General features: G+C 43.5%; 1 protein-coding gene across 3 annotated transcripts in view; it reads left to right on the top strand.

Annotated features, from left to right (window-relative positions):
• The window catches only part of tafa5l (TAFA chemokine like family member 5, like), a 46,175-nt gene that overhangs the window by 6,740 nt on the left and 11,707 nt on the right, over positions 1–27,728 (top strand). For all 3 annotated transcript variants that reach the window (XM_057041047.1, XM_057041045.1, XM_057041044.1), the window contains 2 exons: positions 5,616–5,765; positions 18,515–18,642. In XM_057041047.1, the coding sequence (XP_056897027.1) occupies positions 5,616–5,765; positions 18,515–18,642 (278 nt within the window). The remainder of the gene's footprint in view (positions 1–5,615; positions 5,766–18,514; positions 18,643–27,728) is intronic.

Below are 27,728 nucleotides of genomic sequence, written 5' to 3'. Positions count from 1 at the left end.
AAGTGTGACATCGTATCAAAGCGACATAATAATTACTCTTTTTTCCTGTTTTGCCTGGTTCCCTCAACTCATTCGGCATTAATGTATTTGCACGCAGCATTCAGTCACGCAACCGATGCTTATTTATGTCATCTGGTACTTCCCATCCCTGGAGTTGACTCAGCTCTCTCTAAAATTGTTCCTACCAAGAAAAGGTTGCTAGATTTCTATAAAACAGTGAAGTATTTTCTTTGGAAAGCACTGAATACTCAAGCACGCTACTGAACGATGAGCACTTAGAAGGTCAGCTGAGCTCAGTGGTGTGGTTTTGGACCGGTTTTTTTACATAGTGAATTGAAATGTAACCTTCTTTTCGGTTTAACAGACTAAAATTTTGGCTGGTTCAAAAGGGGGGGGGGGGGATCTTTAGTTCACCGTAGCCCATTTGAAGCATTTACAAACAGCTGTTTTTTCCCTCAGACTGTTCATTTCAGCAATCTGATTGGTAACGATCGGCATCAGTCGCGGCCCCAAACAGGATCTGAAAAGAAAAGCGTTGGGATGTAACTGTACCAAGAAGAATCGCGAATGTGCGCTGATAGACTGGGAGCTTGTCACATCCATATTTGATATCTTCAGCCCCCCCTCCCCGCAAATCGATTCTGACTGATTACCTGCACCATTAATATTTATAAAGTCTCACACAATATTTGAGCGCTTCCATAAGAGATGAGCTGAATTCATGTCTGAACTGATGCATGTTAATGTGATTGTCATGCTCTCTCAACAAGTGTCTCTAGTCAGCAGCCTTATTTCCATCCATGTGAATGGCACTTTTATCAAGGCAGGGTGATACAACAGAGAGAAGAAAATTACTGATTTGTTATTGCATGGTGCTGCTGTGGTTAGGACCTGACTCTGTCTCTCTTTGAGAGAATCGGGTGGATTCAAGGCCTGGGATCTTCCCTTGAACATGAGTAATGGACCCTGCATGTAGCATGAAGTCCCTTAAAGAGCCTCCACTCAAGCCAGCATCGGCCGAGACTTCTTCCCATCTTTTTTCAATGCCAGATGTTATTGCGCCACCTACAGTGGTGGAATGGGAAGGCTTGTTAAATCAACGACAGCCTATTTTAATAAAATTGTTTTCCAATTATTGAGTCGGCTGATATTGGGACTTGTAAATGTCATTTTTGTCTGAATTAATTGGACCAATTAATCTAGTGCAATAAAGAATATTCTGAAATACAGGCACTATGGTTTATTAATTCAAATGACTTTTTTAAGGGTAACTTTTGGCAGAATTGTTAAAGTTTATGAGTGATGATTTTTTTTAATTGTAGAAAACAAATCCTCGTTTTATTTTTTAGGTACTTATTTCAAAGTTTCTGATATAAAGAGAGCATTGAAAGGGAAGATAAGTGAAATTCCATGTATATAAATAGGAATGAGCAGCGAGATTGCTGCACTTTATTGGTAAAGGTTATTATTGGGCTCATTCACTGGGTGTTGCCAGAGTCAAAGCGGTGTGAAATGGTGTGAGCTGAATTAGCTGTAAAACCAAACAGGCAGATGTTGGGCTCCTGCGCTAGTTTCCTGTTGGATCAGAGCCCTGATGAAGAGCGCTGGCCTGCCTCTTCGCTGCAGCCGCGTGCGTCCCTGCCTTTGTGTGCCGACCTCTTTGAGCACTTGTGGTGTTTTGATTCGGCAATAATAAGTCGGTCTCTCTGGTCCCCCCCCAACACATCATTCCTGACATAGTCCAGAGCCTGGAAGACACGGTGGTGGCGTCCTTCACTCCGTGCACCGGCCGTATGGGCGTTTAATCACTTGAAACTGACACCGGGTCAAGTGTCTGCGTGCCGCTGAGTGGCAGCAACCCCCTGTCACATGAATTAGGTCCTCCACATATGATGGAGCTCTGTCTGTGGAGCTCAAGGCACGCCGCCCACCACCACAGGCGCTCATACAACACACCCCCACCCCCTCGCACGCAGCGCTATCTTCCTCCTTCAGGCTTATTGCATGTAGCCCATTCATCTGCTCAGTGTTTAAACATGGCAGAGCGCACTGATAAGTGACGGCACCGCTGTCCTCCGAGCATCCACCATGCATACAGTAGCTCACATCAGCTTAATACAGTGAAGGGTGGCCTGAGGAAAGGGTAACGCGTGTGGGAGGGTCGGCTGCAAGGGCTCCGAGGTAGATTGCGTGCTGCAGTTGTTCGCAGCAGTGATCGCGCCTCCTAACTATCACAAAGTGTCCGAGCAATAATGCCAGGTTAAAACGCAACAATCATTTCTGCATCACAATGAATCCATAAAATGATATGCACGGTAGCGTTAGGAAAGCTATATTGGAGGCATGGAGCATATGTGTGTGGGTGCCTTTCTGACTAAAGGAGCTGGAGGGAAGCTCAGAAGAAAAAAATGGCTTTGGATCAACAGCTGGACAAATACCGCAGCAGGGTTTGAAAAGAGATTCAATTGTTTCATGAAAAAGTAGCCAAAGAAGCTAGATTACAAATGCGACACATTCTAGAGTTACCCGGGGACGATACCATAAATTTAACACTAAGGTAAATCAGGAATTAAACCACACAATCAATGACAAGCAATCAAATTTAGAGCTATATTCAACACTGAAACGGATGGCTAAGGTTAGCCTCCATGACAGGAGGAGAGGTTTTTATATTTATTCTCAACAGTGTTTTCCTGACAATAAGCACATGATTTGTAAGGATTTTCCACTGCTGTTGTGATAAAAGAAGCAAAAATGTGGCTTGCAATATCAAATCATTACAGATGAAATGAAAAACAAAACCTGTGGTGCAGGATATAATCCTCAGTCTTTTGTGCAGGGTCCCAGCCCACTCAGCCCTGCTGTGCTTTATAATATGTGTTTCTTTCTTGCGTCACCCGGTTGTGCTGAATATTGGACCTTTGAGGGTTCCTGCCTCTTCAAAACTCAGCTTTTCAATGAAAAGCCTGATGAATAAGCAAACTGTCTGTCCGGCAGCACAAAAATAAACTGGAGGAAGATTTTGTTTTAAGTCTTTGCTTCAAACGACTAAGTGGTACTCTGTTGCTAATAGAGCTTTGTAAGATTAATATTGTGCTTCTGGAGGCACCAAATGTGAGGGGGGGGGGGTTTGGGGGGGGGGGGGGGGTGTAGGAGCCATTTCACATAAACTGACAATACTCACTCAGAGGACTCGAGCGCAGAGCTTTCAGGAAGTGGCAGTGTTTATTCAGACTCAAAACGCCTCCAAGGAGGGATGAAACAAAAAAACCAACTAAACTAAAGAAATCCAAAAAAATACACTCTCTTACGAGGATCAGACAAACAAAGATTGTGATAGTCTCAAAGAGTCTCATGACAATGAAGGACAAGCTGGTGATCATGACGAGGGACACGATACACTGGCACAGGACCGAGGGAGACACAGACTATAAGCACATGGGGGGTAATGGGGGAACAGCTGGAAACAATCAGGAATCAGGGAAGACAATTGGACAGGTGACACATAAGGAAGAGCAAGAGTTAGTTTCAAAATAAAACAGGAAGTCACCAAACCAACATGGAGACGGGACAAAAAAGAGCCAACTTAAGCCACAGGTGTGACATAAACAACCCTGAGCTCGTTGTTTCGATCAGCTCTAGATGAATCCTGTAGGAATACGGGACGGTTTTAACAGAGAGTATATATAATCAAGGGTGATTTGACTTGACGTGATTTTGATTTGACGGAGCGATGGCAGCTCTGGAGGAGGGAAATCAGACGGTAACATTGGGGCAGTTGCGTGTCTGGCCCATTGTTCCTGGGAGTTGAAAGCAGATCAGAGCTTTGCCGTTTCATCCCTGACCCTTCAGATAAAGCAGCTCTGACTTCTGCAGGCCGCTGTTGCCGAGGCAGGGCTTTTTTCGATGGCGTCTCCTTTTGGCTGCTTTCCATTCTACAAAAAGAAGACGTAGAATAAGAACCGTTTCAAGGTAAAATAAGGAACATCTTTTCTGAGCTCACCTGTTCGATCAGATAAGTTGAGGCATTTATATCGTCTTTCCTAAGAGCTCTGGGATTTCTACGCTCACCTTCAAACTCATGACACCAGCTCCAGGCAGGATACCGTTTATTGACACATCTTTTATGTTCTCCTGTCTTGAAGTTGTTCCTTCAAACACACTGACTCCATTTGTCTAAACTGCTTGCTTGGACAGTTGGTGTAATATTGACACTCCCCAAAGACGCTTCTGCTCAGTCATTATTTATGCCAATTCTGTATCAGAAATAAATCAGGTTTTTGGCTTCACCGCAGGGGAACTTGATAACCGTACATCTCTAGTATGACTCTAGATTGAAGGCAGGCTGGTCCAGAGATCTAACGCTTCAACTGCTGACTGGCTGGAATAATCAATTACTGTTCCCTGGATACCAGCGCATGTTTGCTAAACCCCAGGGTGAAAAATCGGGCCGGTATCAGCTCGGTCCTCTTTCTTTTAAGCGCATAAATAAGGATTCTTAGGATTTTTGGAGAGAAGAGCAGTCTCGAATGGTTCCTCGTTTATAAAATGAGACTTCAGAGGTCTTCTTTCAATCATGTATTGAAGAATGTACTTTAAGGTTTTGATTATCTTTCTAATAAAGTGATCATTTTACATTGGTTTAAAATGCCTTAGCCCTCACAGTAGAAGAAGGTACTTGAGTTTAAATTCCTGGAAAATGTAAACTGAAGTGGATGGCGACAAAATAAAACCGATTGAAATCAAACCTCTTCACAACATCCAAAAGGTCCTGCAGAAAATAAGAGCATCACTGGAAAATGTCAAGAGGATCACTGGAAATAAGAAGGTCCGATTACCATCTAAATAAAAACCGCTGAAGTCTGAACAACTTGTTTCACACCGGTGAAGGCGAAACACATGGAGAAGGAAAGAATCCAACTCTTTAGGCATCATCGTCTGTCAAACATGACACGGATGGACACGTACGTATGGCCGCAGATGGACTAGACTGATAATAGGATTGTCGACAGATGTAGCCCGATGGATTCTAAAGTGCAACCATCTATAATCAGCTCACTGTCAGCCACTATGATTGTGCTCACCCCCCCTTCCCCCTACACCACAGATGGATAATGAACCAAAAACACACTCACTAATGCTGTTATAACACTGTTGTGCTTGTGACACTCTGTCCAAATACTTTTGATCCCTGAAAATGAACAAAAATAAATGGTTCTAGTTCTGTAAACATCCCAATTTCAAGCTGTCCTTTTTTTCCTCCCCCTACAAGCTGCGCTTCCATCAAAACCTTTTTTATTTCAAATCCATTTAGTCCAATTGAGATGGAGAATAACAAAATTCGAGTGGTTGTTCATTTAAAGGTGCAATTCAATTCAGCCTCTGATCATTCTTTGTCACATCCGAACCCTTCTGAAATGCTGCATTCATGGCGATAACATTTTTTTTCCAAATGACCGGTATTAAATCTCAGTTCGGGCGCGGTGACGTCCGGCTCGTGCGCAGATTTCTCGGCCCTGTGAATGCCGGTTGGTCGTCGGTGAAAGTGATGTGTTCATTACGGCCTCGTTATGCTAATGCGATGTACTTTGTTCTCCGCTGCTGTGTTCTGGCAGGCCAGCTGGCAGTGGGAACCTGCGAGATAGTGATGCTCAACAGAGACAGCAGCATTCCCAGGCGGACCATTGCTAGGCAGACAGCCCGCTGCGCCTGCAGGAGGGGCCAGATCGCCGGAACCACCCGGGCCAGGCCCGCATGTGTTGACGGTAAGAGCTTGGGGCAGATTTCCAGGTTCGCAAAAAAGACGGCGAAAAAGCAAACATCAGTATTTAAAGGAAGAGGAAAAAACAATCTGATGAGCACTGTGAGACCGCTTATTTCGAAAAGTCTCATTCCATTTCCCAGAACTGGGCCCAGCCTCCCGCGTCCTCATCCTGTAATTTATCGCGATTTGAAAGGCAAAGTTCTGGCTGAGGGTCAGAAATAGTTTCCACATTAATCTTTTGAATCATTAGGCTTCCTAATGATTTGCACACCACAGCGTTGTGTTTAAAGGTGAATTACTCTCCGAACAGCAAATTAATTACAGTTAATGAGGTTGTTATCAGGCTACAAAGGTATGGTCCCAACATTTATGTTACATAGTTGCGACTGATTGATTTGGCATTTCGTCAAATGTCAAACTGATTTGCTTGTTGCCGATAACGACAGGACTATCATTGGCAGAAGGCACTGTGTGAAACTAAGCTACCACCGAAATTGTTGCGCTTGCACCAATTAGTGATGGTGAAGTTGCATTTAATAGAGCAGCACTTTCAGCCAGCCTTTATTTGTATGCCACTGTTCATACATAGAGTAGCACCAAATGCCTCACAGAGGGTAAAAACAAAGAAATACAATAAACACAGTCCCTCCCACATACGTATATGTGCACAGTGACACACACACACACACACACACACACACACACACACACACACACACACACACACACACAGATCCTCCGGTTACGAGAACAATTCCTTTCCTCTGAGCCCTGAGCTGCACGTGTTAGCTCGTCTTGTCTTAACAGTGATGTGACACGGAGCGGAGTCAGCTGGGATGAAAAGGACATGGGCGTTAGAGAGGCTACAGAGGTGGGGGGATGGGGGGGGGTTCTAATCTCTTGGTGAGAGCTGGTCAACACTGAGGATGTCATGGCCAGATTTTTATTGCTTCTTATTACTTAGAGCCCCAGGACCCTTACTATTTAATGTGAAGCTTTAAAGCTCGTATGGATTTGTAGACGTTAAGTACATTTAATCTATTGTACAGTGTCTCCACTACAGCTAATCTAATACAGGCTTTTAGGTGGGCATCACTCGGTTTACACGCCAGGATAGACTATACATAAAGCGAGGAAAAAAGGTCAAAAACAACTCCATCTGAGCATTTATACTGTTAAAGAATGGATGATTTTATTTTTTAAATTGCTATTTGGTCCTGATGTCATAGTGCAGTGATGTTGAAACACCAATCTAGTAATTGCCCCCCTCTGTCCAAGGAGCGGAGAATAAGTTAAAGAAAGGGTTTCTGTAAATAAGGTCTTAACGTAACAAAAGGTTTTAACAGCTCTGTTAACTGGTTTCACTTGTCGTACTACATTAAGCTAAGTGTCTGCAGTCACTACCATTAATCTTAGGCTGCTGTCTGTCTTCTGAATTCTTGGCTAGAAAATCAGCGATTTTCCCAAAATGCACTGGTTCTTGGAAGGAGGTAGAATTGTCATTACTTACTGTTTGTCTCTTCAGTGCATCCCACAAAACCAGCACTCTGTTCTACAAACATATGTCGATTCTTCCTTTAATTTCACAACTAAATTTTGCAGCAAGCACAAAAAAGCAATTTAGACTCATGAAGAATCTACCCGTGGTTTTTAACGATTTCCCACCGTTACAGTTGAATTGAAGGCTCTTCAGTCATGTGCAAAGAGCTTTTTTTTCCTAACCAAGACGATCTCTCTGAAAGCATCCCACCAGATTTGATCAGTAGGAATATGAAATATCATTTTTAAAGGCTGCCAAGTAATATGACAGCCAAGATTATAGATCTCATCAAAACTGTTCCAATATTTTTAGCTTGCAAAAATGCAAATATAACGGCTTTTTATCAGTCATATTAGTGCAAATATTTACACACAGACCAGGATGTTGTAAGCTGCTGGCTTGCTACATTAATCTCCAGGCAGAAGGCTTTGGAACAGTCCCGGTGGGAATAAGGCTTGAAAAGGAAGTCAACAAAAATAACAGAGAAATGAACGTAGAAAGGAGGATAAAGCAGTACCTAAAAATAAACCCCGACAATAGAAAGTAATGGCATGCATAATCATTAACTTTGCATTTCTGACACAACCGGAGCATCGAGACAAATCAAACCAGGAAATAAGTGTAATGATAGGTCTGTTTCAAGTCTCACTCCAGTCAACTAGCGTGCTCGCTGCAGCGGCGCGAGTGCTCCTCATTATTTCAGACAGACAAACAAGTGTTTAATGGAGGCTTCAGCATGAAACCATTCGGAGCAGCGTGCTGCCCAAAGGGTGCCGGAGCATCCTGGTCTTAGCAGTTGGGACTCGGCTGCTCTGCCTGGTCCTTCCTGACTGCACCCACCTTTTTTTCCTGTCTGATTTGTTGTTGTTGCATGACACGAGGTGTCAGCGTGCATGGCGTTTATACAAGCATGTCTGATATATTATAGGGCTGTAGAAAATGACAACACATCATCCATACTCTGATTAACACATCAGTTATTGGCTGTCAGTCCCTTGCTTCATGTCTTGCTTTGTTCTAATTAATTTAATTAATCCTTATAGTTCAGATTTTTTTTTAAAAATCTAAATATAATGAAGTGGTTCTTAGTGCTCCTCCCCTTTTACATTTTTGCATTGCAAGTTTTTTTAAGGTATTTCCATTCTATAGTTTGTTGAAGTCTTTAATAAGGAGAAATTATGCAAATGTTAATATTAGCAGGGCTGTTCAAATGATCCCTCAAACCACCTCAGTCCAGTTTTACAAGGTGCACTTCAGGCTACATCAGCCCTGGTTCTGCCCGCAGAGCGGGTGACTGTAACCACTGCAACTGTGAGTCAAAGGTCGCTTAGCAACACCATTAATCAAAGTTAAGGTAACAATGTGGGTTTTTTTTTTCATAAGAGAAATTAATCAAAATTAATGTGTTTTTTACAACCCTGATGAACATGAAAAATGACCTCACACATAACCTTTCTTTTACTCCACATTGGGACAACACCCACCCACCAAGCGTTCCGTTCATTAGATTTTGTAGCCAGTTGCGTCCAAAGTCAGGTGCATAGAGATGCGCTCCCTCACAGGAAGGTACATTTATCTCTATTCATGCCCATTTCCCACTGAATGATGCCTAACTGACTCCAGCGCAGCGCCTGCGTGATGCTAGACTGTTCTTACCGCATTTGATGCTTCACAAGAGTTCAGCGGGCGACCATCAGGTATCACGACTGATGCCGTGAAAGACTGTTTGGGATGACATCATCACAGTGTCACCGTAACAGCCAGAAATATGTCTCAGTTGTCCTTGGGTAATTTTTATTTTAAGTGGAAAAAAGAATGGAGCTTTGGAGCAGCTGCAGAGGTCACTGTGTAACCCTCAAACACCCGGTGATCAATTTCTCCCATTCTGAATCTTACACACTTTGCCAAATGGGTATTTATCTATTCTATTGAGATGTATTCTTACGCTCTGCTGCTTCTGAAACAAACCAAGTTGCATAAAATGAACTTTTGAGGGACACGATGTTGTTCATCCACTTTAGAGATGAGCTTCTGTACTCTGTGTTATTGGACATCATCCAGACGAGGGCATGATAAAATGGAGAGACTCAGGTCGGCGCAGTCCATCTGCAGTCTTTAATATCACTCATGATATTGTAATACACGCATCAGATGCACCATTACTTCTGTCATGCAACGTCTCGTGCTAGCCTCGGGATATTTAGCCTTGACCCAAGAGCTCGTTTCCGCATTCTGTGTCACGCAAGCACTTTGGTTTTAACTGCCCGCGTATTGCCGCAACATTCAATTGATGCTAGTTAACTTCCAGAGAGCTATGATTACAGCAGTCGGAAATTGATTATTACTGGCTTCCTGCCGCGCCACGGCCAAATGCCGCGACAATGGTCATCACATTAAGTGTGACCTGTTGTTTATCTGAGCTTTTGCGCGTTCAGTCGGACGAGCGTCCAGATTGCAGGAGTTAAAGTGATCACGCTGCACGTTCCATTAAAATGTGTCTAATGAGTCTTCAGCGCTGACCTCCAGGCAGAAATCTCGCCTAGAGGAGATGCAATTATATGGACTTTTCACGTGACCTCTCCTTGTGAGCACTTCGACATATTTACTGACCCCTCATCGTGCTTTTCTTACATTTCACAGAGGTTTTGGAATTTTCACCTCACTGTTATTAAGTGGTGGAGGTTCAACTCTCCTCTGGGTTCATCGTGAGAAGTTTATCTCTAATATGCTTCTATACTCCAATACTTCAAAACTCTAAATCATCCTCATTAGCGTAATAAAATCCAAGATGTTTGGGACTACATTGGCACTCTGTACACAACAAACTAATGTACTATAATATGTTAGGTTTGGGTTTTTTCCAGGACCCGAAAGCAGGCAAAACGCAGTGGTAAAAAGTCCAAATACTAAGTCTTTATTCAGAAATCAATTTGGTAGTCCTCCTGGACCGCAGGGAAGCGCTCATCCAGTCTTCCTCGGCGCACAGAGAGCTCCAGTCCAGCAGGGCGGCGTGAAGAAATCGAACGAGCAGCGAGAAGCGTATCAACAAGGTGCAAACAACCAATGATGAGGAAACAGGAGCCAGCTCTACCATGGGAAACACCAAAACTCTCCAACACTGGTAGACAGGCACTCCGTCCTTAAATAGGTGGCCTGATGTAGATTGCCGACAGGTGCGCCTACCTGCATCGCCAGCTGTAGCAAATATCGGCTCCTCCACGCCCCCTGCAGGAAGAAACACACAGGACCACAACAACACACCACCTGGAACCCTGGACCCCAACATAATATAGTAATATATTCGCTTGCCTGCTTCAATAGGCTTCAAAACCTGCAGAGAAAAACAGGACTCATTACTGGATGAATCTGGGGAGCCAATAACAACACGATCCAAGTTCCGAAACGTCAAGAAAAAGAGGGTTTAGACTGTCGTCAGTATGGAAACAAAACTCTGCAAAGAGCAGCGTTGCTGGCACCCTGGAGCCTGAGAATAACTCACAAATATAATGAAAAGTCATTTTTAAAGAAGAGCAAAAAAAAAAAAGAAAACCCAAACAGCAGTTGTAGTTATTTGTGAAGCTTTTGTTTCATCTGCAGTTCATTAATTCATTCACTCATTTATTTTGCAAGATATTTTCTGCTTCCTATTTTAGGATTTAGCTGCACTCTGACTGTCTAATTAGAGAAAAATGCCAAGGAGAATCTACAAAGTCCTCCGTGCGACGGGTTGTTTGCTAAGTTTGGAGTCTGCATTTGCATGAAAAAGATGTGATGGGACCGTTATCTTGGAAACTCATGCCTTTTGGGGGGAATGATCAATCGTGCTTTTCTAAAGTGGTGATGCACAGGTGGAGCAATATGACAGACCAAAAAAATGTTTTCTGTTTTCCATATTTATGCTCAGCAAAGGCGGTGAACTACAATCGGGTCTTTTTCTGGGATGTGAAACAGGCGAGGGGTGCTGTGACGACAGCAAACAGGACTTAAAAAAAATCACAGAAGTGGAGCAAAAACAAGGGGCATCTGCCAGAGTGGGCATAAATAAATAACTGGACCTGCCGCCTATATTAGGCAACCCAACTTGTACTAAATAATTCACCTTTCTAAATGGGACAGGGCTGACTTGGCATGGCATTTCCAAGTCTGGGCAGCCAAGATCTTAATAAGATTTATGATGCTGCTCTGTCAACAGAGCCTATTGGCCATCACACACGTGGAAAATAGATATTTGTTAAGTAAATTCATTCTTCTTGGAATGATTTGTGATGCGTCCTTGCTGTTTTATTCCTACCTAGTGCATACATACCTTCGGCATCATTTCAACTTTATTTATGCACTGTGTGCTAAAAAGCAACCCATTAAGCATACTGGGAGAGTACCGCTGTCTGTCCTCGTTCCGTAACGCAGCTTCAAAACATTTGCTACAAACTGTAATGGCGCCGAAGCGGCTCTGGAAGAATGGAAGGCAGCAGTGGAAGCACATAAAGAGAAGAGGACAAGCATCTGAAAAGGCAAATTGATGTAACTCCAGATAAATTATGCAAGGGTTTGTTTTATTTTTTAAACTGTGCTAATTTAAAGAAAACCACGTTTTTTAATCTAGGTCATGTTGCAATACATAACAGGATAACAAACGGAGCACAAAGTCCTTTGTGCTGAAGGTCAAGGGAGCAATCAAAAGAGTCGGTAAAGGCCGAAGGCAGGGTTGTTCTTATTATTACTCTGCTCATATGCTGGTGTTTTGGGGCCGCTCCGCGCCACTCGGTGCATTCAGGGGTAGTCAGGTTGCTTTAGAGAAGCAAAAACATTTTGCTTTTGCACATTAAGTCACGCTGCCTCTAATTGATTCACATCAGCGGGAAATGAAACAATGTGGGGAGGGAAGACAACACAAGTGACTGCAGCAGCCTTAAAAGAGACGGGCGGTTACGTTTCTGGTGAGGTGCACGTCGGGTTTAAACACCTCTGGGTAGGATTCTGCAGTTTCCAGGGTAATCTAAAAGCTAAAAAGATGCTCTTGGCCCAAAGCAGGTAAACTCCAGCTGCAGGCTTGTGACTGGATGGTAAGAAGAGGTGAGAATGCATTCAATATTCCCCTCAGAGTTGACTCACCGTGGGGCCGTAAAGGTTTTTGGGAGGACAAGTCTTCAAATCTAACAGCGCAGTAGGGTTTGTTTGATTGATTGACACGGGTGTTAAGCGTTTATTCAGGGATCCGCCACAGAATCTATCCGACCTTTTCAAGCTCTAAACGAAATAAGTGCGTGTTGATCTGTCTGCACATTTGTCTGTTTGTTCATCTGTCACACGCGGCGCCTCCGGAGCCGCTGCTCGGAGTTTTAATGAAACAGACCTGACACTTCTCATATCGAGATTTCCCCACCGCCACGTGCAGTGATTGGCATGTTGATGAACGTGAAGATTGCAAGTCAGCGATGGAACTTTAATAAACACCCTTTCCAGGCCCGCAGGTTTACTCTGTATTGTATGCCAATCTTCTTTGTGTGTGTTGTGTGTGCGTGTGTGTTTGTTTGTTTTCCCTCCTATCTTTTTTCTCTGCTTCCAGCAGCAGCTTTATTTTCCGCGAGCTGAACCCTGCCGATAGTCTTCAGCCCCATCTCTGGCAAACTGTTGTTTGATCTTCGACCATCTCGGCTGCTGAAAGTGTCCATGCAAGACTTGCAGAGATGTAGAAACTCATCTGCAGAGTTCTAATCACCCGCCACCACTAGCGGATTTGAGCTTCCTTCGGCGGTTCCGTGGAAGGAATAAACACTAAAATCCCAGGCTTATCTGTGAGACCCACTGGGAGATTCAAATTCAGCTGCTAGCTTACAATAAACAATTGGTCCATCTTTTTTTTAATCTCTCTTTTTCTTTACTGGTGTTTAAGTTCATTATCCGTGAGCTCCCTCCCAATTGGCTGAGTGGTCCATATAGTAACAGTGGTGTACATCTGTTCAGATTTGTCTGAATCCGCTGGTGTACACGAACGTCACAAATGTGCTGTGTTTTATTTGTTAAGTCGTTTTCAGAGACGTATTTCACAGCATTTATACCCTTTTCCATTTGCCTTGTGTCACTGCTGCGAAGGTTTAGCCTGCATACTGTACAGAGGAGGATTATTTGCTTTTTCCTTGCTTGTCTCCCTCCTCTCACTCTAATCTCCGCACCCCCCTCCCCGACCCAGCTCCCTCCTGCTCCCCCTCTCTGCCTGGCCTGTCGTTGCCATGCCACCACATCACACTGTTATTGTATGAAGCTCGATGGCCACTGCGATAAGAGTCTGTAGGCTGAAGGGAGACTGTTTATATGCCAGCTGCAAACTGCTGTTTTCACACTGGGTGAAAGGATTATTGACTCTAAATGAGCCGAAAAATGCAAATAATGTAGATACACAATTGAGCTGGGTTATTATACTGTATATTTAGCTCAACCACGGAGGGAGAAAGTCGATTCTCTATTTGAAATAAGCTTATGTGATGGCTCTGTTTCAGTCACATCCTGTTGTTCTTTAATTATCTCCGATCCTCCTCATCAACCCTTTTCACTGCAGCGATAGAGACAGTTAAATTGCAAGAATAGGGAAAATACACACAGTTTCATGGATCGTGGCCCAATCAAGTGTAGCAGTAAAACAATTAAATGGAAGACTTTTTGTCTAATTAAACAGTTTTAAAGTCAAGACTTGAGCAGCTGAACACCAATTTCTGATCCACACTGTCCAAAAGGTCTATTTAGTCTAGCAGCCTGGCTCTAACCAGTACACTGGGCCCTACCCTCCCATTATCACCAGTCCATTTAGTCTGTCAGTCCCACTAAAGTGGTGTATTTTACCTCCCTGTCCCATTAAAACCAGCCCAAAACGTCTCACTGTCCAACTCAAATCAATCTACAAAGCTCCAATGTTCCATAATAACCATTCATGTTGGCCTTAATGTCCCAGTATGTCCATTTAATCCAAATCACCTCCCTACATCCAGCTGCCAATATCACATAATGAATTTTAGGATACACATAAATCGGAGACATACATTTTCCAAAGCAGCTGAAAGCACAACGACACCAAACAGACTCTCTCCACCAGCGTGGCGAAATAAACGCTCGGCCTGGTTCTCCTGTCTGCAGCGGACGCGTGCTGTCATCCAGCTGCCAAACACCTGCACTGTCTCCCGTAGCCTGCAGCCTCTCAAGTTGCCTTCAGACACTTGTGCACACGAGCTACATCCAACTCACCTGCAGGACACATTCGCTGACACGTGCGTTGGGGTCAGATTGCTTCTGCTCTGCCCGTTCTGTTATTTTTTCTTTATATTCTAAAGCAATAATGTCAGGGGTGCTAAACCTTAAAGAGCCAGTAAAATTTAGATAGTGAGTTTGTAATGTAGTCAGGTGGCAGGTACCAAAACTTAGGCTAAAGGCCTGAGCGCACCAGCGTCCAGCAGTTTAGGATGCCTAAAAAAGCAGAGGGTCTTTTTTTTTTTTTTAGCATAAGCACAGTGAGATAATCGAGCTGTGGCTGCAGAGGATCCATTTCATAGAATCAACGCTGCTGCCAGCATAAACACGGGGGAAAAAAGGATCAAAATCCTATTTTAAAAGTAATCTCACGACAAAAGACATCATTCAGTGAAAACGATGATTAATTTTTCCATTATCACAACTGAGAAGACCAAAATGAAACCTGTTATAATTAAAGCTATGCTCTCACTTCTTTTCTTTCTTTTTTTTTTGCTGTGTTATTGTGATGTGCTGAGCTCATTAGTTAATCTTTATTTATTTGGGATCAGAAGAGACGCACTTGAATGTGTGGGATGAATCACAAGTCTTCGTTCGCCTTCACTGTTTTTCGGCATTTCAAAACTGTCACTGAAATCTTTTTTTTTTTTTTTTGTCTCATCTAACTACATTTTAAATGAGCTGCCCGGGGGCTGGAGTAAAAATTCCATGTTATCTTTTGCATCCACAGAAGCCTCATTTCATCAGAATAACAGTGGGTCTGGGTCAGGACGGCCGCGTATCTGCTTGTTTCTGATCCTGGTCTGGCCGCGCTCCGCTTTGCTGGGTAGGGCGTGGGGAGAGGGGGGACAGATGGCCTCATGTTTGATCCAGTTGGAGGTCCAGAGCTGTACCGCAGCAGGGTCCCTGGCAACTGTCAAGCCAGGCCTAATGTCCACTGTCCCCCAGGCGGAGCGTAGTCGCGGCGATGGCAGCAGAAAGCAAGCCCCCCCAGTGAGGCGCTGCAGCCGAGTGCGTCCACGTCACGTCTTCAAACGCGTCGCCGGCGTGGACGGAATCTGCTGCTTCAACCTGAAACGGATACACGATAAGAAAATGAATGAAGACGTCCCAGATATTTGCACCCGTTTTATGAGCCAATTAGAAGCTTCTCTGCTTATCGGGCTGAAACGGAGCGCATTCCGCCACTTTCAGAGCGCCCCAGCTTCAAATCTGCCGTCGACGTGCGCGTAGGCGGCTCTGTCATATAATCATTTTTAATGCCTGCAGTTGTGTGTGTGTGTTTGAGTGTTATGCAGGCGTGCTTGATAGATGCAGAAGATATGAAGTCAAACTGCAGCAGTCATTTTCCTGGCATGTGGCCGCAGATAAAATGATCACAATGGCGTTCTAATTCCAGACAGTGCCGCGCGGCAGTAACGTCCACAGCTTGTGGCACTGGGGAACAACAAGATGTCATCGCAGATCAAGTCACAGTCTCGTGCGTGGCATTAAGAAGAATAGCAACAAGGGCAAGCACCGAAGCATTCTTTCTAAGTAAACGAGGTGAATCTGGCCCGGCTGGGCTGACACCACCCCGTGGTTAGTCAGCACTCCCGCTGACTCTGCCGACTCGGCGTTTATTCAACGCCCTGGAAATTGAGTTTCGCCGGCCCCCGTAATGTACTCCACAGTGCATCTGCAGCCGACTGATAAATCTACGTGTTGTTGCGCCTGACGGACGGCTGCTGAAATGAAAATTCACCACGGCACACTGCTGTGTCAGGGAGAAGGTCACTTTTGATTTTTCCCTGCTCGTTGGGGAATCTCCGCGCCGAGCGAACGCGAAATGAACTTATTGTTTCAGATTGAAGCCGCACAGCTATAGTATATCCTTAAGCTTGTTTGGGTCAATGAGCTGATTGATTTCTTGAGAGAGCCGTCCTACCTCCGCTGTCTGGAAACACTGAGGCCAGATGTGTCAACAATATATGCTATTTGCTGAGAGAGAATGGCTTTTTTATCTACAGAATGGTAATTGTGTAAGAGTGTGTGGGTACATACAGTACGTGAGGGAGCTCTCCAGCCAGCTTGATAAACACAACTCGATGACAAAGCAGCGGCAAGAGTCCGACGGTGTAAAGGCAAATTTCAGACAGTTAACAAGGCCCAGGAACGCCATACAGCAAAATGTCAGCAGGCCTCACTTCCCACACTTCCGTCCCTCACCCTCCCACAGACATACAGCGAACTGTGCTCCCTCTCTTTCAATTTACCCCCTTTTCACAATGTGGCGCCCAGGGGGTTACAGGTAGGCAGGAGCAGCAGCCCCGGCCAGGTCCTCAGAGAGCTGATAACCTTTCAGTGTTGCTTTAGCGCCCTGTGTAAAGAACAATCAGCGCTTATCAGCATCGACTCCAGGCGAATGCTAATTCAATGTCATACAGACAGTCTGCACAGGGACAGAGCGGCGCTCGCTTGTCGTGTGACAGCCGGTGTCTGAAAGAAGGTTGTGTTTTTAATATTATTATAACTCTAATCTCTACTCTGTATAATCTTTAAACAGAAATTTGGCAGATTCATTTTTATTTCTGCATTAAGGCCCTATTTCACTGTGGTGCGTTTGTGGATATAATACAATAGTGTACTATTGTACATCCGGGTGCAAACATGACTCAAAACGAACATATTAGGTTTTAAACACCCAGATGAATCAAACGTGTCAGATGTATCCAACCCATAGATTAGGATTCTGTAGCCGGGGATCAAACCTACAACCTTGTTGTGAGGCAACAGTGCCAGTAAGCTTTGTGGAAACTTATGTATGTGTTGTATGTTATTTTGGAGCAGTTACTTCCTGTCACATGACTGTCACCTGCTGGTCACACCAGGATAGCCAGTATACTGCATGTTGCTTAGAGACTAAGGTCAAACAGGTGAGATAAGGCTGAATTTAGGGCATTAAAAGTACTTGTGAGACTGGTGTCATCGTAGTGTCTCATGGGTTAAAATACTGATGCAAATGAAGACAGTGGCCACTTTTTAGACTCTCGCCCCACTTTTAAAACTTCCTGCCAATTAAATGTGTTTTAAATCTGTTAAAAATCCAGGTCTATTGACGCACTTGAACCGAACTGTGGCACATGACATTAGCCCGCGCTAAAAATGCTATACTCGTTTTTACTCTGCAAATTCCAGTGAAAATATTTGTGCACGATTGTCAGGGAATTCAGAACTCAACAAAGAGTTTCTTCCATTGTAATAGCTCTGCAAACCCAGCGCAGTCACCAAGACAAGCATGATTGTTCTTTTTCTTAGCATTCTGATCCTCACGTCTTTGCAGTCATTCTGGTTTTGGATGAAGTGGCCTATTTATCCCCCCCATCAAACAATTTTCAACCAACAATGGAGCTTGACTCATTCTTTCCAGATACTGTGGAGTTATTGATTCCTGGGGTATGATATACACCATGTTTAGTCTTGTTCCTGAAAGGACTGGAGGAATCACACAGTCAAGGACACTAATGAAGGTCCATTGTGTACAAGTTGGAAGAAAAAATAGGAACAAGCTAGCTCTAAGGGAGGAAATAAAATCGGACCGACATCGCCACAGCTACGTCAGCTTTATGACTAAAATCTTATATAGAACATTTTAACAGAAGGATTGCCTTTAATACAGAGAATTGACTTTGAGGCAAAGCGAAAGGTCAAAAGCAGATTTTCTGTGTTGCAGCAGTGGATGCTAACATTAGCAGGAGAGTAATTTATGGACCGCCAGCTGGTGTGAAAAGGTTACTACCACAGGCAACCCAGATGTAGTAGTCCAACAAAACACTCAGTCATGAATAATATATCAGTCTTGCAGACACATTAACCTACAAAGATGGTATCGCGCACAAAAGTTAGCCGTTTCAAAACAAAAAGTTGACAGATTGATGACCCTCTCATCATGTGCAACTGTGTCTAATCCCCCTGCTGTCACTCTCCCCTAGCACGGATTGTGCGGAGCCGTCAGTGGTGTGAGATGGCTCCTTGCCTGGAGGGGGAAGTCTGCAGCCTCCTGTTCAACCGATCCGGCTGGACCTGCACCAGGGGCAGCGGTCGCATCAAGACCGTCACGGTAATTCACGAGACGCGACATTAATACACGCCATATGCACTCAAGAACATCACGCCTGCTTTCTCGGAACGGATCAGCCGCCGGTGCCTGATGGGGTTTGTGTGAACCCGGAGGAAGAGGCAGTCACGCAGCAGGAGGCAGCTCCCAGGTTTCAAAGAGCATTTAAGCGTGGCAGCGCCGGGGCTGTTTCAGAGGGTTCAACTGTTGGAATTGAAAGCACCAATCAGAGGAAGGATGCTGTAAAGGATATTATGAGTGTGTCTTTAAGGCGCCATTTCCTACACACCTGTTGTTTTTCCCTTCTGCCATTAAGAAGGCTTTAAAAGTTGATTTAAGGAAAAACTCCCAGAGCCACAGGTAAAATTTAACAGGAGCCTTTTTTTTTACATGCCACATTTTTGATTTATCCCTTTGGAAATTTGGCAACAGAAAACGATTAATCAATGAGATCTGATGCATTCCTCAAGGAAACTATTAATATTGGGTCTGTTATTTTGACATTGTTCTCTTGTAACAACAGGAAGATGCACAAGAAAGTTCTAATATTGGAAAAAAAAGGTTAGCCAAACCACAAGCTAATACATGACCTTACTCTTGTACAGACGATGTTCAAAAAAAAGGAGCGATACAACCTTTTTAAACTTTTAACACGGGGTTACGTGGTCGGCTCAGGCATCCTTTGCTTCAGAGCCTTTGGTGCTACAGTGCCGTCGGCTTTGTGCTGTGATTAAAGGACAAAAACATCAGCTGGAGTGAGAGATCGTCTCTTAGTTTAATTATTAACACATTAATTATAAAAGCCACGCCACCATGAAAGCGCTCGATGGCCAGGAGTAAAAGAGATAGCGTTTGCCTTGTCAGCAGTGGAGTCGCCATGGATACAGGTTTCACTGTTCAAAATTATCGCACTGTATGCCTTTGGAAGTACAGTGAATCAAACCAAAGTGTCATTTTAGTGTAGTAATAGAGCAAAATGACAGTCTTGGTTGAGATAACACAAGCACCGACGCTACAGAGGAGAATGTGAAAGCAGGAAGGATAAAACCCTTAAAGTCCGTGTGCAGAGGCATCAAGGTCTTTATGGTCCCTCTAAATGTGTCCAGAAGTGGGATCTCTTGATGGAATCTGCTGTTCCGCCAGTGGAAACACACACCTGTGTGTTACCTCTGGTGAGAGACGGCTGGTTGCAGTTAGTTTCAAACCAGCAGTTGGAAAATGAGCCACCTCAATTCGAAGATATATGGCCTGGTGTGTGCAAGCTTCTATAAACCAGTGGAGGAAATGTCGTTATCCCAGTCAGTACAGGTGGGACTTTTTCCAGTTAGTTGCCTGCAGACAGGCCACGACCCTGGCGACAGGCTAAATCTGTGAGATACAGATACTGCAGCAATATGAGGACAGCTGAACAGTTTTGGCTCGGAAATATTTCCTCTTCCCGGAAGATCATTCTTATGTGGTGTGTGTTGTACCTTTCACTAGATCTTATCTGTGATGTTCCCCCGTGTCATCTATGTACCATCAGCACCTTTTCAGCAACATCTTTACTGAGAATTCATTTACCTAGCTAAAAAAAAGAATCCTGTTAATCCCTATGCTTTATGTTTCCACTGCTCCTTAAAGTTCCTGAAACTCGACTGAACTCAGGAATGTGTCACGGTGGTCACCGTTGTGGTCCTTCAGCGTCTTATTATCTTGCTTAAATTCTTCAACTTTTCACGAATCGGTTTCGTTGTTGGTCCTCCATTTAGCTCCCCCAGCTTGGGAGCTAATCTTCCATAGACTTGGCTATTTCAAGCCACCAACTCAAAGTCCAGCTGAATTGCTCCCTGCCAAAATGCTTCAAAATGCTTTTCCTTTCACTTCAGTGTCATCTTCCAACAACTATCTTCGTGCTAGTTTGCCAGAAAGAGCTCTTTTTTATGCTTTAAAAATATATCCAAAATGTACACAAACAAGGGGGTAATGTCAATCTTAAAGGGGACACCATCTCCTATTTGTCATGAGAGCATCCTGAGCATCAAGCAGTATCATCTGAAGCAAATAGAACCATTTCAGCTAAGTCATGGCAATATTTACTGGTTTCTTACTGGTCACGACGACAGTTATCACTGTAGCTGTCAACTGGAAAGTACAGCCATAATCCTAGTAAGATCGCATCATTATTGGGGGTTTATAGGAATTAACCACCTCGGCTCGTTACCCCAGACTTATTTTCTTGTACACACAGTAAAATCAAGGGTAGCTCAGTCTGTAGAGGGCTGATAAGCGAAAGGCTGTCGGTTCAAATCCAGATGTGGGCCAAGCAGGGAAGTTGTTCTGGTAGTAGGAGGAGGTGCCTGGACACCTTCAGAGCACTGCAGAGGTACTGCACCAGGTATCAAACCCTCCTGAATGAGCTGGCGACCCCATCAGTGGTGTTCCTCTACCTTCACCCATATACAGGTGGGACTGGCTCCAACACCCTCCCGCTCACCCTGAAAGGGATGTACTGGTGAAATAAAGTGAGTACGTGCATTTATCTCACAATGTAAAAGAGCACTAAACCTGAATTCTATGTTCAGCAATAGTCCGTTTGTTGCGGTTTCGCTCCACTTTACTGTTGGTTAGAAACTGCTTCTTAAAGGTACAAGAAACAGAATTTTCAGAGCCGTTTAAAAAAAGAAAGAGGAGATGTCAGAGTTTATAGGAGCTCAGCCAACTGAAGTGAAACGGGAGCCAATTGAAGTTGCAAAACACCTTCTACGTCTCACTAAATCCACTTCGAGATGTAGTCCTTGGAGAACTTTGGAGTAGCTCTTCAGCTCTGTTGCGTAACATATAGCATCCCTATAAGAAGCCACTCTCTAAAGGGAAGGCCTTTCGAGACTGAAAGAATAATATTTTTGAAATATTTCCTTTTGTATTTCAAATTTTCTCCTATCAGTACTTCTTCGGGACCTCACCTTACCATTTTTAATTGATGTTTTCCAAAAAATTCTACTTACATATAGCATAGCTTAAAGCACTAATAAATCTTAATACATTTGAACTTGTTTGGATAATATGCAGTGATGTATCACTTCAGTCACCATTCCTATGCAAAACAAGACCATCTCAATCGTAAATGGATACCTGGGTGACAATAAAGTGCACAAATCTGTTCCAACAGCAGTGCTACCAGATGTTTGCCTAGGGTGGGAAGATGCTAAAATAAAGGGATGATTAGGGAGGGAAGGAGAGCGATGTAAGCTGTGGAGATGGAGAAAAGGAAACGGCACAATACAGAGTGCTGATAGGACGGGCGAGATCACTGATCCCTGTCAGGTGCACGAGGCCAAAGGTCAAGTGGTGACTGGCTCTGTTGATTTTCCCTCATTTTTCTCTCCCTCCTCTTCATCCTCCACCCCCTCACTCCATCCCGCAGCCCGAGGCAGCTGCGTCACAGTTTACGCACGCATTCCCATCGTGCTGTAATCCGACCTGACAGCACACTTAGGTTAGTGTTTTGCGTTCACTGTGTATTTTTTTAAAAGAAATAATCAAATTTCATGTTCCTCACTATTAAAGTGAATTAGCTGCTGCGGACGGTTTTATGGCGGAGGTTTATGACGAGTTAGGCTGGTGTTTATCTGAGCAGGAGGAAACGGAGGTACCCAAGGGCAGCTGTTGGAACCCCTATATTTGGAGGAAAACACATTGGGGGGGGGGTGAGACATCTATAAGGAGGCCTGATCTGGCAGGAGGGCAGAAAGCAGGACAGAGAGGGGACAGGATGAAGAGCCTGGTCGCTGTCCAAGCTCCATCCAAACATATCAGAGAAAGAGTGCAGAGAGGGAGCTTCAATAATCCCATTAGCATTCAGGCTGACAATGTAAACTTGAAAACTGATAATGGTTCTTTATTCCTCATGTAGTAAGCTGGATGTAGGTAGAGTTCGACAAAGCTGCTTCCTGAGCAGCATCAGCTTTTGCCATGAATATTTTGTGGACGCTGTTCTTTTCAAATGCAGGAACCTTTTCCAGAGGTTCAGGAACTTTGGACTCTGAGTTATGCTGAAGGGTCTAACAGGGCTCCTCTTCATCCTCCATCCTGAAGCCCTAATAAACCAGCCCTAATATATTTACTTTTGCGGACAGTCAAAGGGTTTAATGTAACCTTCCTTTGACCCGAGGTTGTGATGCAAGTACATAGATACTTAGAAGTATGTTTGATCAAAAAGTGTACGGATAATTTGATTTTTACAGCCAAGATAATTAGATTGTAAAAAAGTAAAAGTATATCTCATTTATTTTAGCTTATAAAGGAAACTCATTTGCAACACCATTTCATCCATGGCACCATTTCATCAGTTTTTCTTTTTTTTTTGAAGAAATCTTAGTATATTTATTATTTATGGTCTGGCACCAGATGATATGATTTCAGGCTGTACAAAACCTTTTAACTGCTCCCCCAACCAGACTGAATATTAAAGTTATTCTACTCTAATACACCCTTTCAGTCTCAATAAGACTCTGCAAACACAAGTTTTTAAACTCATTTTATTAGGTTTATTGACGTACTTACCAGAGTAAACGCTTAAACGTACCTTCTTCACTTTTGATTTACTGAAATGCATATTTCTCCGTAGCACCTGCTTGCTCTTGGCCGTGTTGGATGTGTTACGTTGTTTGCAAATTTACTTCATCCATCCTGCGTGTTTTACAAACCAGGATATCTCATTTATTTATTGTTGCAAGACTTTAATGACTCAAGGGTAAGGGATTTGGGTTTAAAGGTCGGTTCAAAGGTCACCGCACCCGTGTTCTAAACGCTTTAAAGGACTTTCACCAGATTTGCCACCTAAGGGAGGAAGTGGTCAAAGGTCGATGGGTAGTGCACCCTTGTGTTTTGAAAACCTCATATCCAAAGAAGTGTTCTCAATCATCAGACTGTGATTTAAACAAACCCAATAGAAATGTTTGCTGTGATCACCTTTTATACAGTTGTGTTTCCACTGAGTCCTTGTCGATACGAATAATATTGTATCTCTCACATGACCTGTTTCAATGTATAATTATGTGCGTACTGGAACCAGTCAGATCACAGATGTCCAAAGGTCAATGGCATAGTTCACCCAAAGACGATGCATTTGAGCTCCTGAGATAAGAAGAAATTCACCTGAATGCAACATGATTATATTCTGCATGCATATTCACCTACTAGCCTATGCAGACTTGACATTCACCCCCTTCGGGGGGAACTGTCTCTTTGATACATTGTGGGGGCGCACCACACTAAACAGCACCAAACCAAGTGTGGCCCACCACTGTAAACCGTCTGACACCATCTCCTTGATGGTGATTAGCTTTGCTGTTTTCACGCTTCTGACTCAGCACTTTTTTGGGCGGAAGGTTGAGGAAGAAGAGTTAATTGTCATAATCTCGAAAATATCACATACGGACCATAAACACAAAGCTTTCCCAAGCACATTGTGTTTATGGTCCGTATGCTACGCGCCCTGTGTTATTAATAACTTTGGAAATAGATCAAGCACAGATGGGCAGAGTGCGAAGTATCCATTACAGATAACAACGTAAGTTATCTGTGCTGGTGTTGCTTTTTATTGTACCGCTGTTTAATTTCAGTAACTTCCGTAAAGCGGGACCCTGATCATTTCCTCAGGTCTATCTCAGAGCACACACGCACCATTTAATCACACACTCACATCTGGAGACAAGTTAAAGTCCGTCAACCTAATGTGCATATCATGAGGCTGCAAGTATCTGAACAACAGCATCGGCATCACATTGCTCCAAGAAAGCTATCCAATAGTACTATTTCTGCTCTTATTTTATTTATTTAATTCATTTGGTGTGATCATAAAGCGTGTACTGAATGACACCATACCCATCAAGCCATCTAATTTTAACAGCCCTATGACATCACGGGATTTACAGGTCAACACGCATTAAAGCAAAATATATGGAGCTTTTTTAATTAGTCCAGCACTTGCAGCTATGTGTCCATTAGCTGCTAGCTGCCCACGCACCGGCCAATGTACTAAATATATTCTCTAGTTTTTGTCATTCATTGCCCTGACTTTACTGCATGATTTCACTTTCACAGATCGACGTTGTTACAAACGCACAGCGCTTTAAGTGGGTTTTGACTTTCATCTTATTGTCATAACAGTAAACTGGAGAGCTTTGAAACCTTAGAGGAACGTGTTTCCAAATTTCAAACAAAAACTCTGGCAGACTGGTAATGGATTAATCCTCCACAATGAAGACTTTGAAAGGTTTCAAGCGATTCGCTTTTATAACAACACGAGGGGAAAATATTTGTCGGTTCAGTTTAGAGACCATCAGTGATACGATAAATTTTACAGCACAGTTTTATAATAAATGTTTTACAACAGACACCTTCTCTGCAGACTGCCCTCCTGTGCACGGCTCACGGTGGCACTGCCAGGTCACACACTCCACCTGACCCACTAATGGAGTTTGTATATGCAGCACACTTTTGCCTGCCAACTAGCCATTAATATGAATCACTCTCTAGAGCCCCCCCCCATCCAAAACAAGCCAGCAATTTGTCTTCACTTGTGAGCTGCTGAAAGGTCCACATGTGATATTCTCAGAGGCGGAAAGCCTCGGCTCTGGAGGGCGGGTCCCAGCGCTGTGCGGTCGGTTTCATGCACTTGAGTGTTTGGGGCCGTTGGAAACGGCGGCGGCGGCCGTCAGGTGGAAAATTGATGAGGGTGAGGTGTTTGGAATTCAGAAGAGAAAATTGATATTTCTCTTTTAGGCCCGGCGAGAGGGTCACGGGGGTCTGGGTGACGGCTCTGCTCAGAGCACTAATGAGCTGCATTAGGAGGCATTATAGCGCCAGGAATTCAGACAGTCCTGTGGTGTTCCAATGGGCTGGTGTCACGGGCTGGAGGTAGCATAAATTGTAAAGAAATTCAAGTATTTGAAACTTTGGTTGCTTTTAGTGTGTTCTTGCTTCATCAGAGAGGTGGACAGTAAAAAAAAAAAAAAAAACTTCTCCCACGCAGCAAATGATACCGCTACTGTAATGTGGAGAAAAAGTGAACAGATGCAGTTTTTTAGCGCTTCTCCAGTGACAGTACGCGCATCTATGTTCCGACATCAGCCGAAGCGAAAAAGCTGCCGGAGTGTGTCTGTTCCTGCCTGCTGCCGGGAAGCACAGAGGAACTTTTATTTTGTTGGGTGCTTTACGAAACGAAAAAATGTGACACCAAAGAGACGCCTCTGGGATTAGCTAGTCGCAAAAGGGAGAAAGGCGAGAGCTTCGGCGCAAACGTTCCTGTCTCGTCCTGATGTTCTCACCTCTTTCACAAACATGGTCAGTGTGCACTGTGGTGATGTAACATGTGTTACGTTGCTAGAACCTCAGTCAGAGACCTTCTGAGTCTGAGAGTAAGCAGGCATCTGAGCAGACATCTAATGAGCTCTTCTCGGAAAGGCTATGTGATACGTTCCCAGGTAACACAAACGGGAAGCTGCAGATGAGGCTTCCTGTGGCTTGCTGAACGAAACTGGTGATTACTGACATGATTCCTGAACGCAAACATCAAACATCATGTGACAGGCGCGCGGTCACGTAGGGATTAACAAGGTAATGCAGAGATGGTCAGCATAGCATTGTCCAATTTTTGAAGATAGGCTATGCAGTAACTACTGTTTTGGATTGTTTTAATTTTTCAAATAACAAACATACAAGAAGAACTGCACCTGAAGGTTTATTTGTCACTTGAAATGCTAGGAAATTAGTACTTAAAGCAATTAGTACTTAAAGCAAACAAATTAGTAGAATTGTCTGAGCCGTGTTTAGCAAATTTCCTCAAATAATGATAAGTTGGAAAATAGTGAAAGAAACAGCATAAGAAATATTTCACCACTTACTCTAGACCCCAGCATATGTTTGAAGCCACTTAACCCAGCAGTTGGTCAGCCAGCAATAACATATGAGTGTTCCCTTCCATCGGTTGCCCCATTTATCAGATATAAACACTTAAACTGTGCACTTGTGCCAAGAAAAAGCCTCTTTTTCCACATTTTACACATATAAATTGTCATTGATTTGTGGTAACTGTTGATTAAAGTAATATATTCATTAATTATGAAGAAAATATCGTCAGAACGCAGCTTTAGAAACTGTTTGCAGCGGTTAATGACACATTAGATCCATGACTGTGGACATTTTATTGTGCTTTTAGAGTCATTTTGGCTACTCTCCAATTAAGGCATCGTTGCACTTATGCGTATAGCCTATTGGCAACGTGTATGGGTCTCCTACATAGACAGGGTTTGTCATTTGTGCTTCAAGGACTTCTGAGTTTAAATCCCAATGAGTGAAGAGAGGCAACGCTCTTTGCTAACATTTACAGTCAGTCGCTTTTGATTTAATTCGAAGGTGTTTTATTAGCAAACAGCACGCACGACAAGCCATTGCTCATCGTAAAATCATCCAGAGCCCACACAATAAGAAAAAACACACAAAATATTCCATATGAGGCAATGTGACCAGCATCTTTACTTATTTTACATTGATAGTGCAAACAATTATACCATCTTGTTCAAAATGACAAAATAGGAAGTTACGTTAAAAAAAACGACATCAGGAAATTGCGTAGTTTGGCGAACCAATCATGGCTACCCTGGTCTTCCTATGGTCTGCCATCCTCTCTGCATATCTGCAATCTTTAGGAAGTGTGCAACGCTGTGACAGTGGCTACCTGCAACAGGATATTGAATTCACATACAGACACACACAGACACACATTTGATCAACAAATATTTGCTGTGTAGTGCAGTATTATGGTCCGTCTGCATGTATGATCTACACCATAGCACCACAACCAAAAAAATGTATTTTTCCATCATAAAATAAAAATGAGAGACATAAAGTCCATCTTTAACAATTCCTGAACAATATACCGGATGAAAGAACACTGTCATTGTGTTATTTAGTCTAAACGAGGAAGTCATTTGTTCTGATCAATATGCAGTCGGGGGGGATTACAAGCAGTTCACGATGCCACCCAACGCTCGGCTGATTTTCAGTCTCATTTGCTGGCAAAATTATTAAAATCTGCGCCTCAA

The sequence above is a fragment of the Takifugu flavidus genome, chromosome 8 (genome assembly GCF_003711565.1).
Source record: "Takifugu flavidus isolate HTHZ2018 chromosome 8, ASM371156v2, whole genome shotgun sequence".
Lineage (NCBI taxonomy): Eukaryota > Metazoa > Chordata > Actinopteri > Tetraodontiformes > Tetraodontidae > Takifugu > Takifugu flavidus.
Note: the sequence above shows the minus strand (reverse complement) of the source record. Positions and strands in the feature narration are given on the sequence as shown.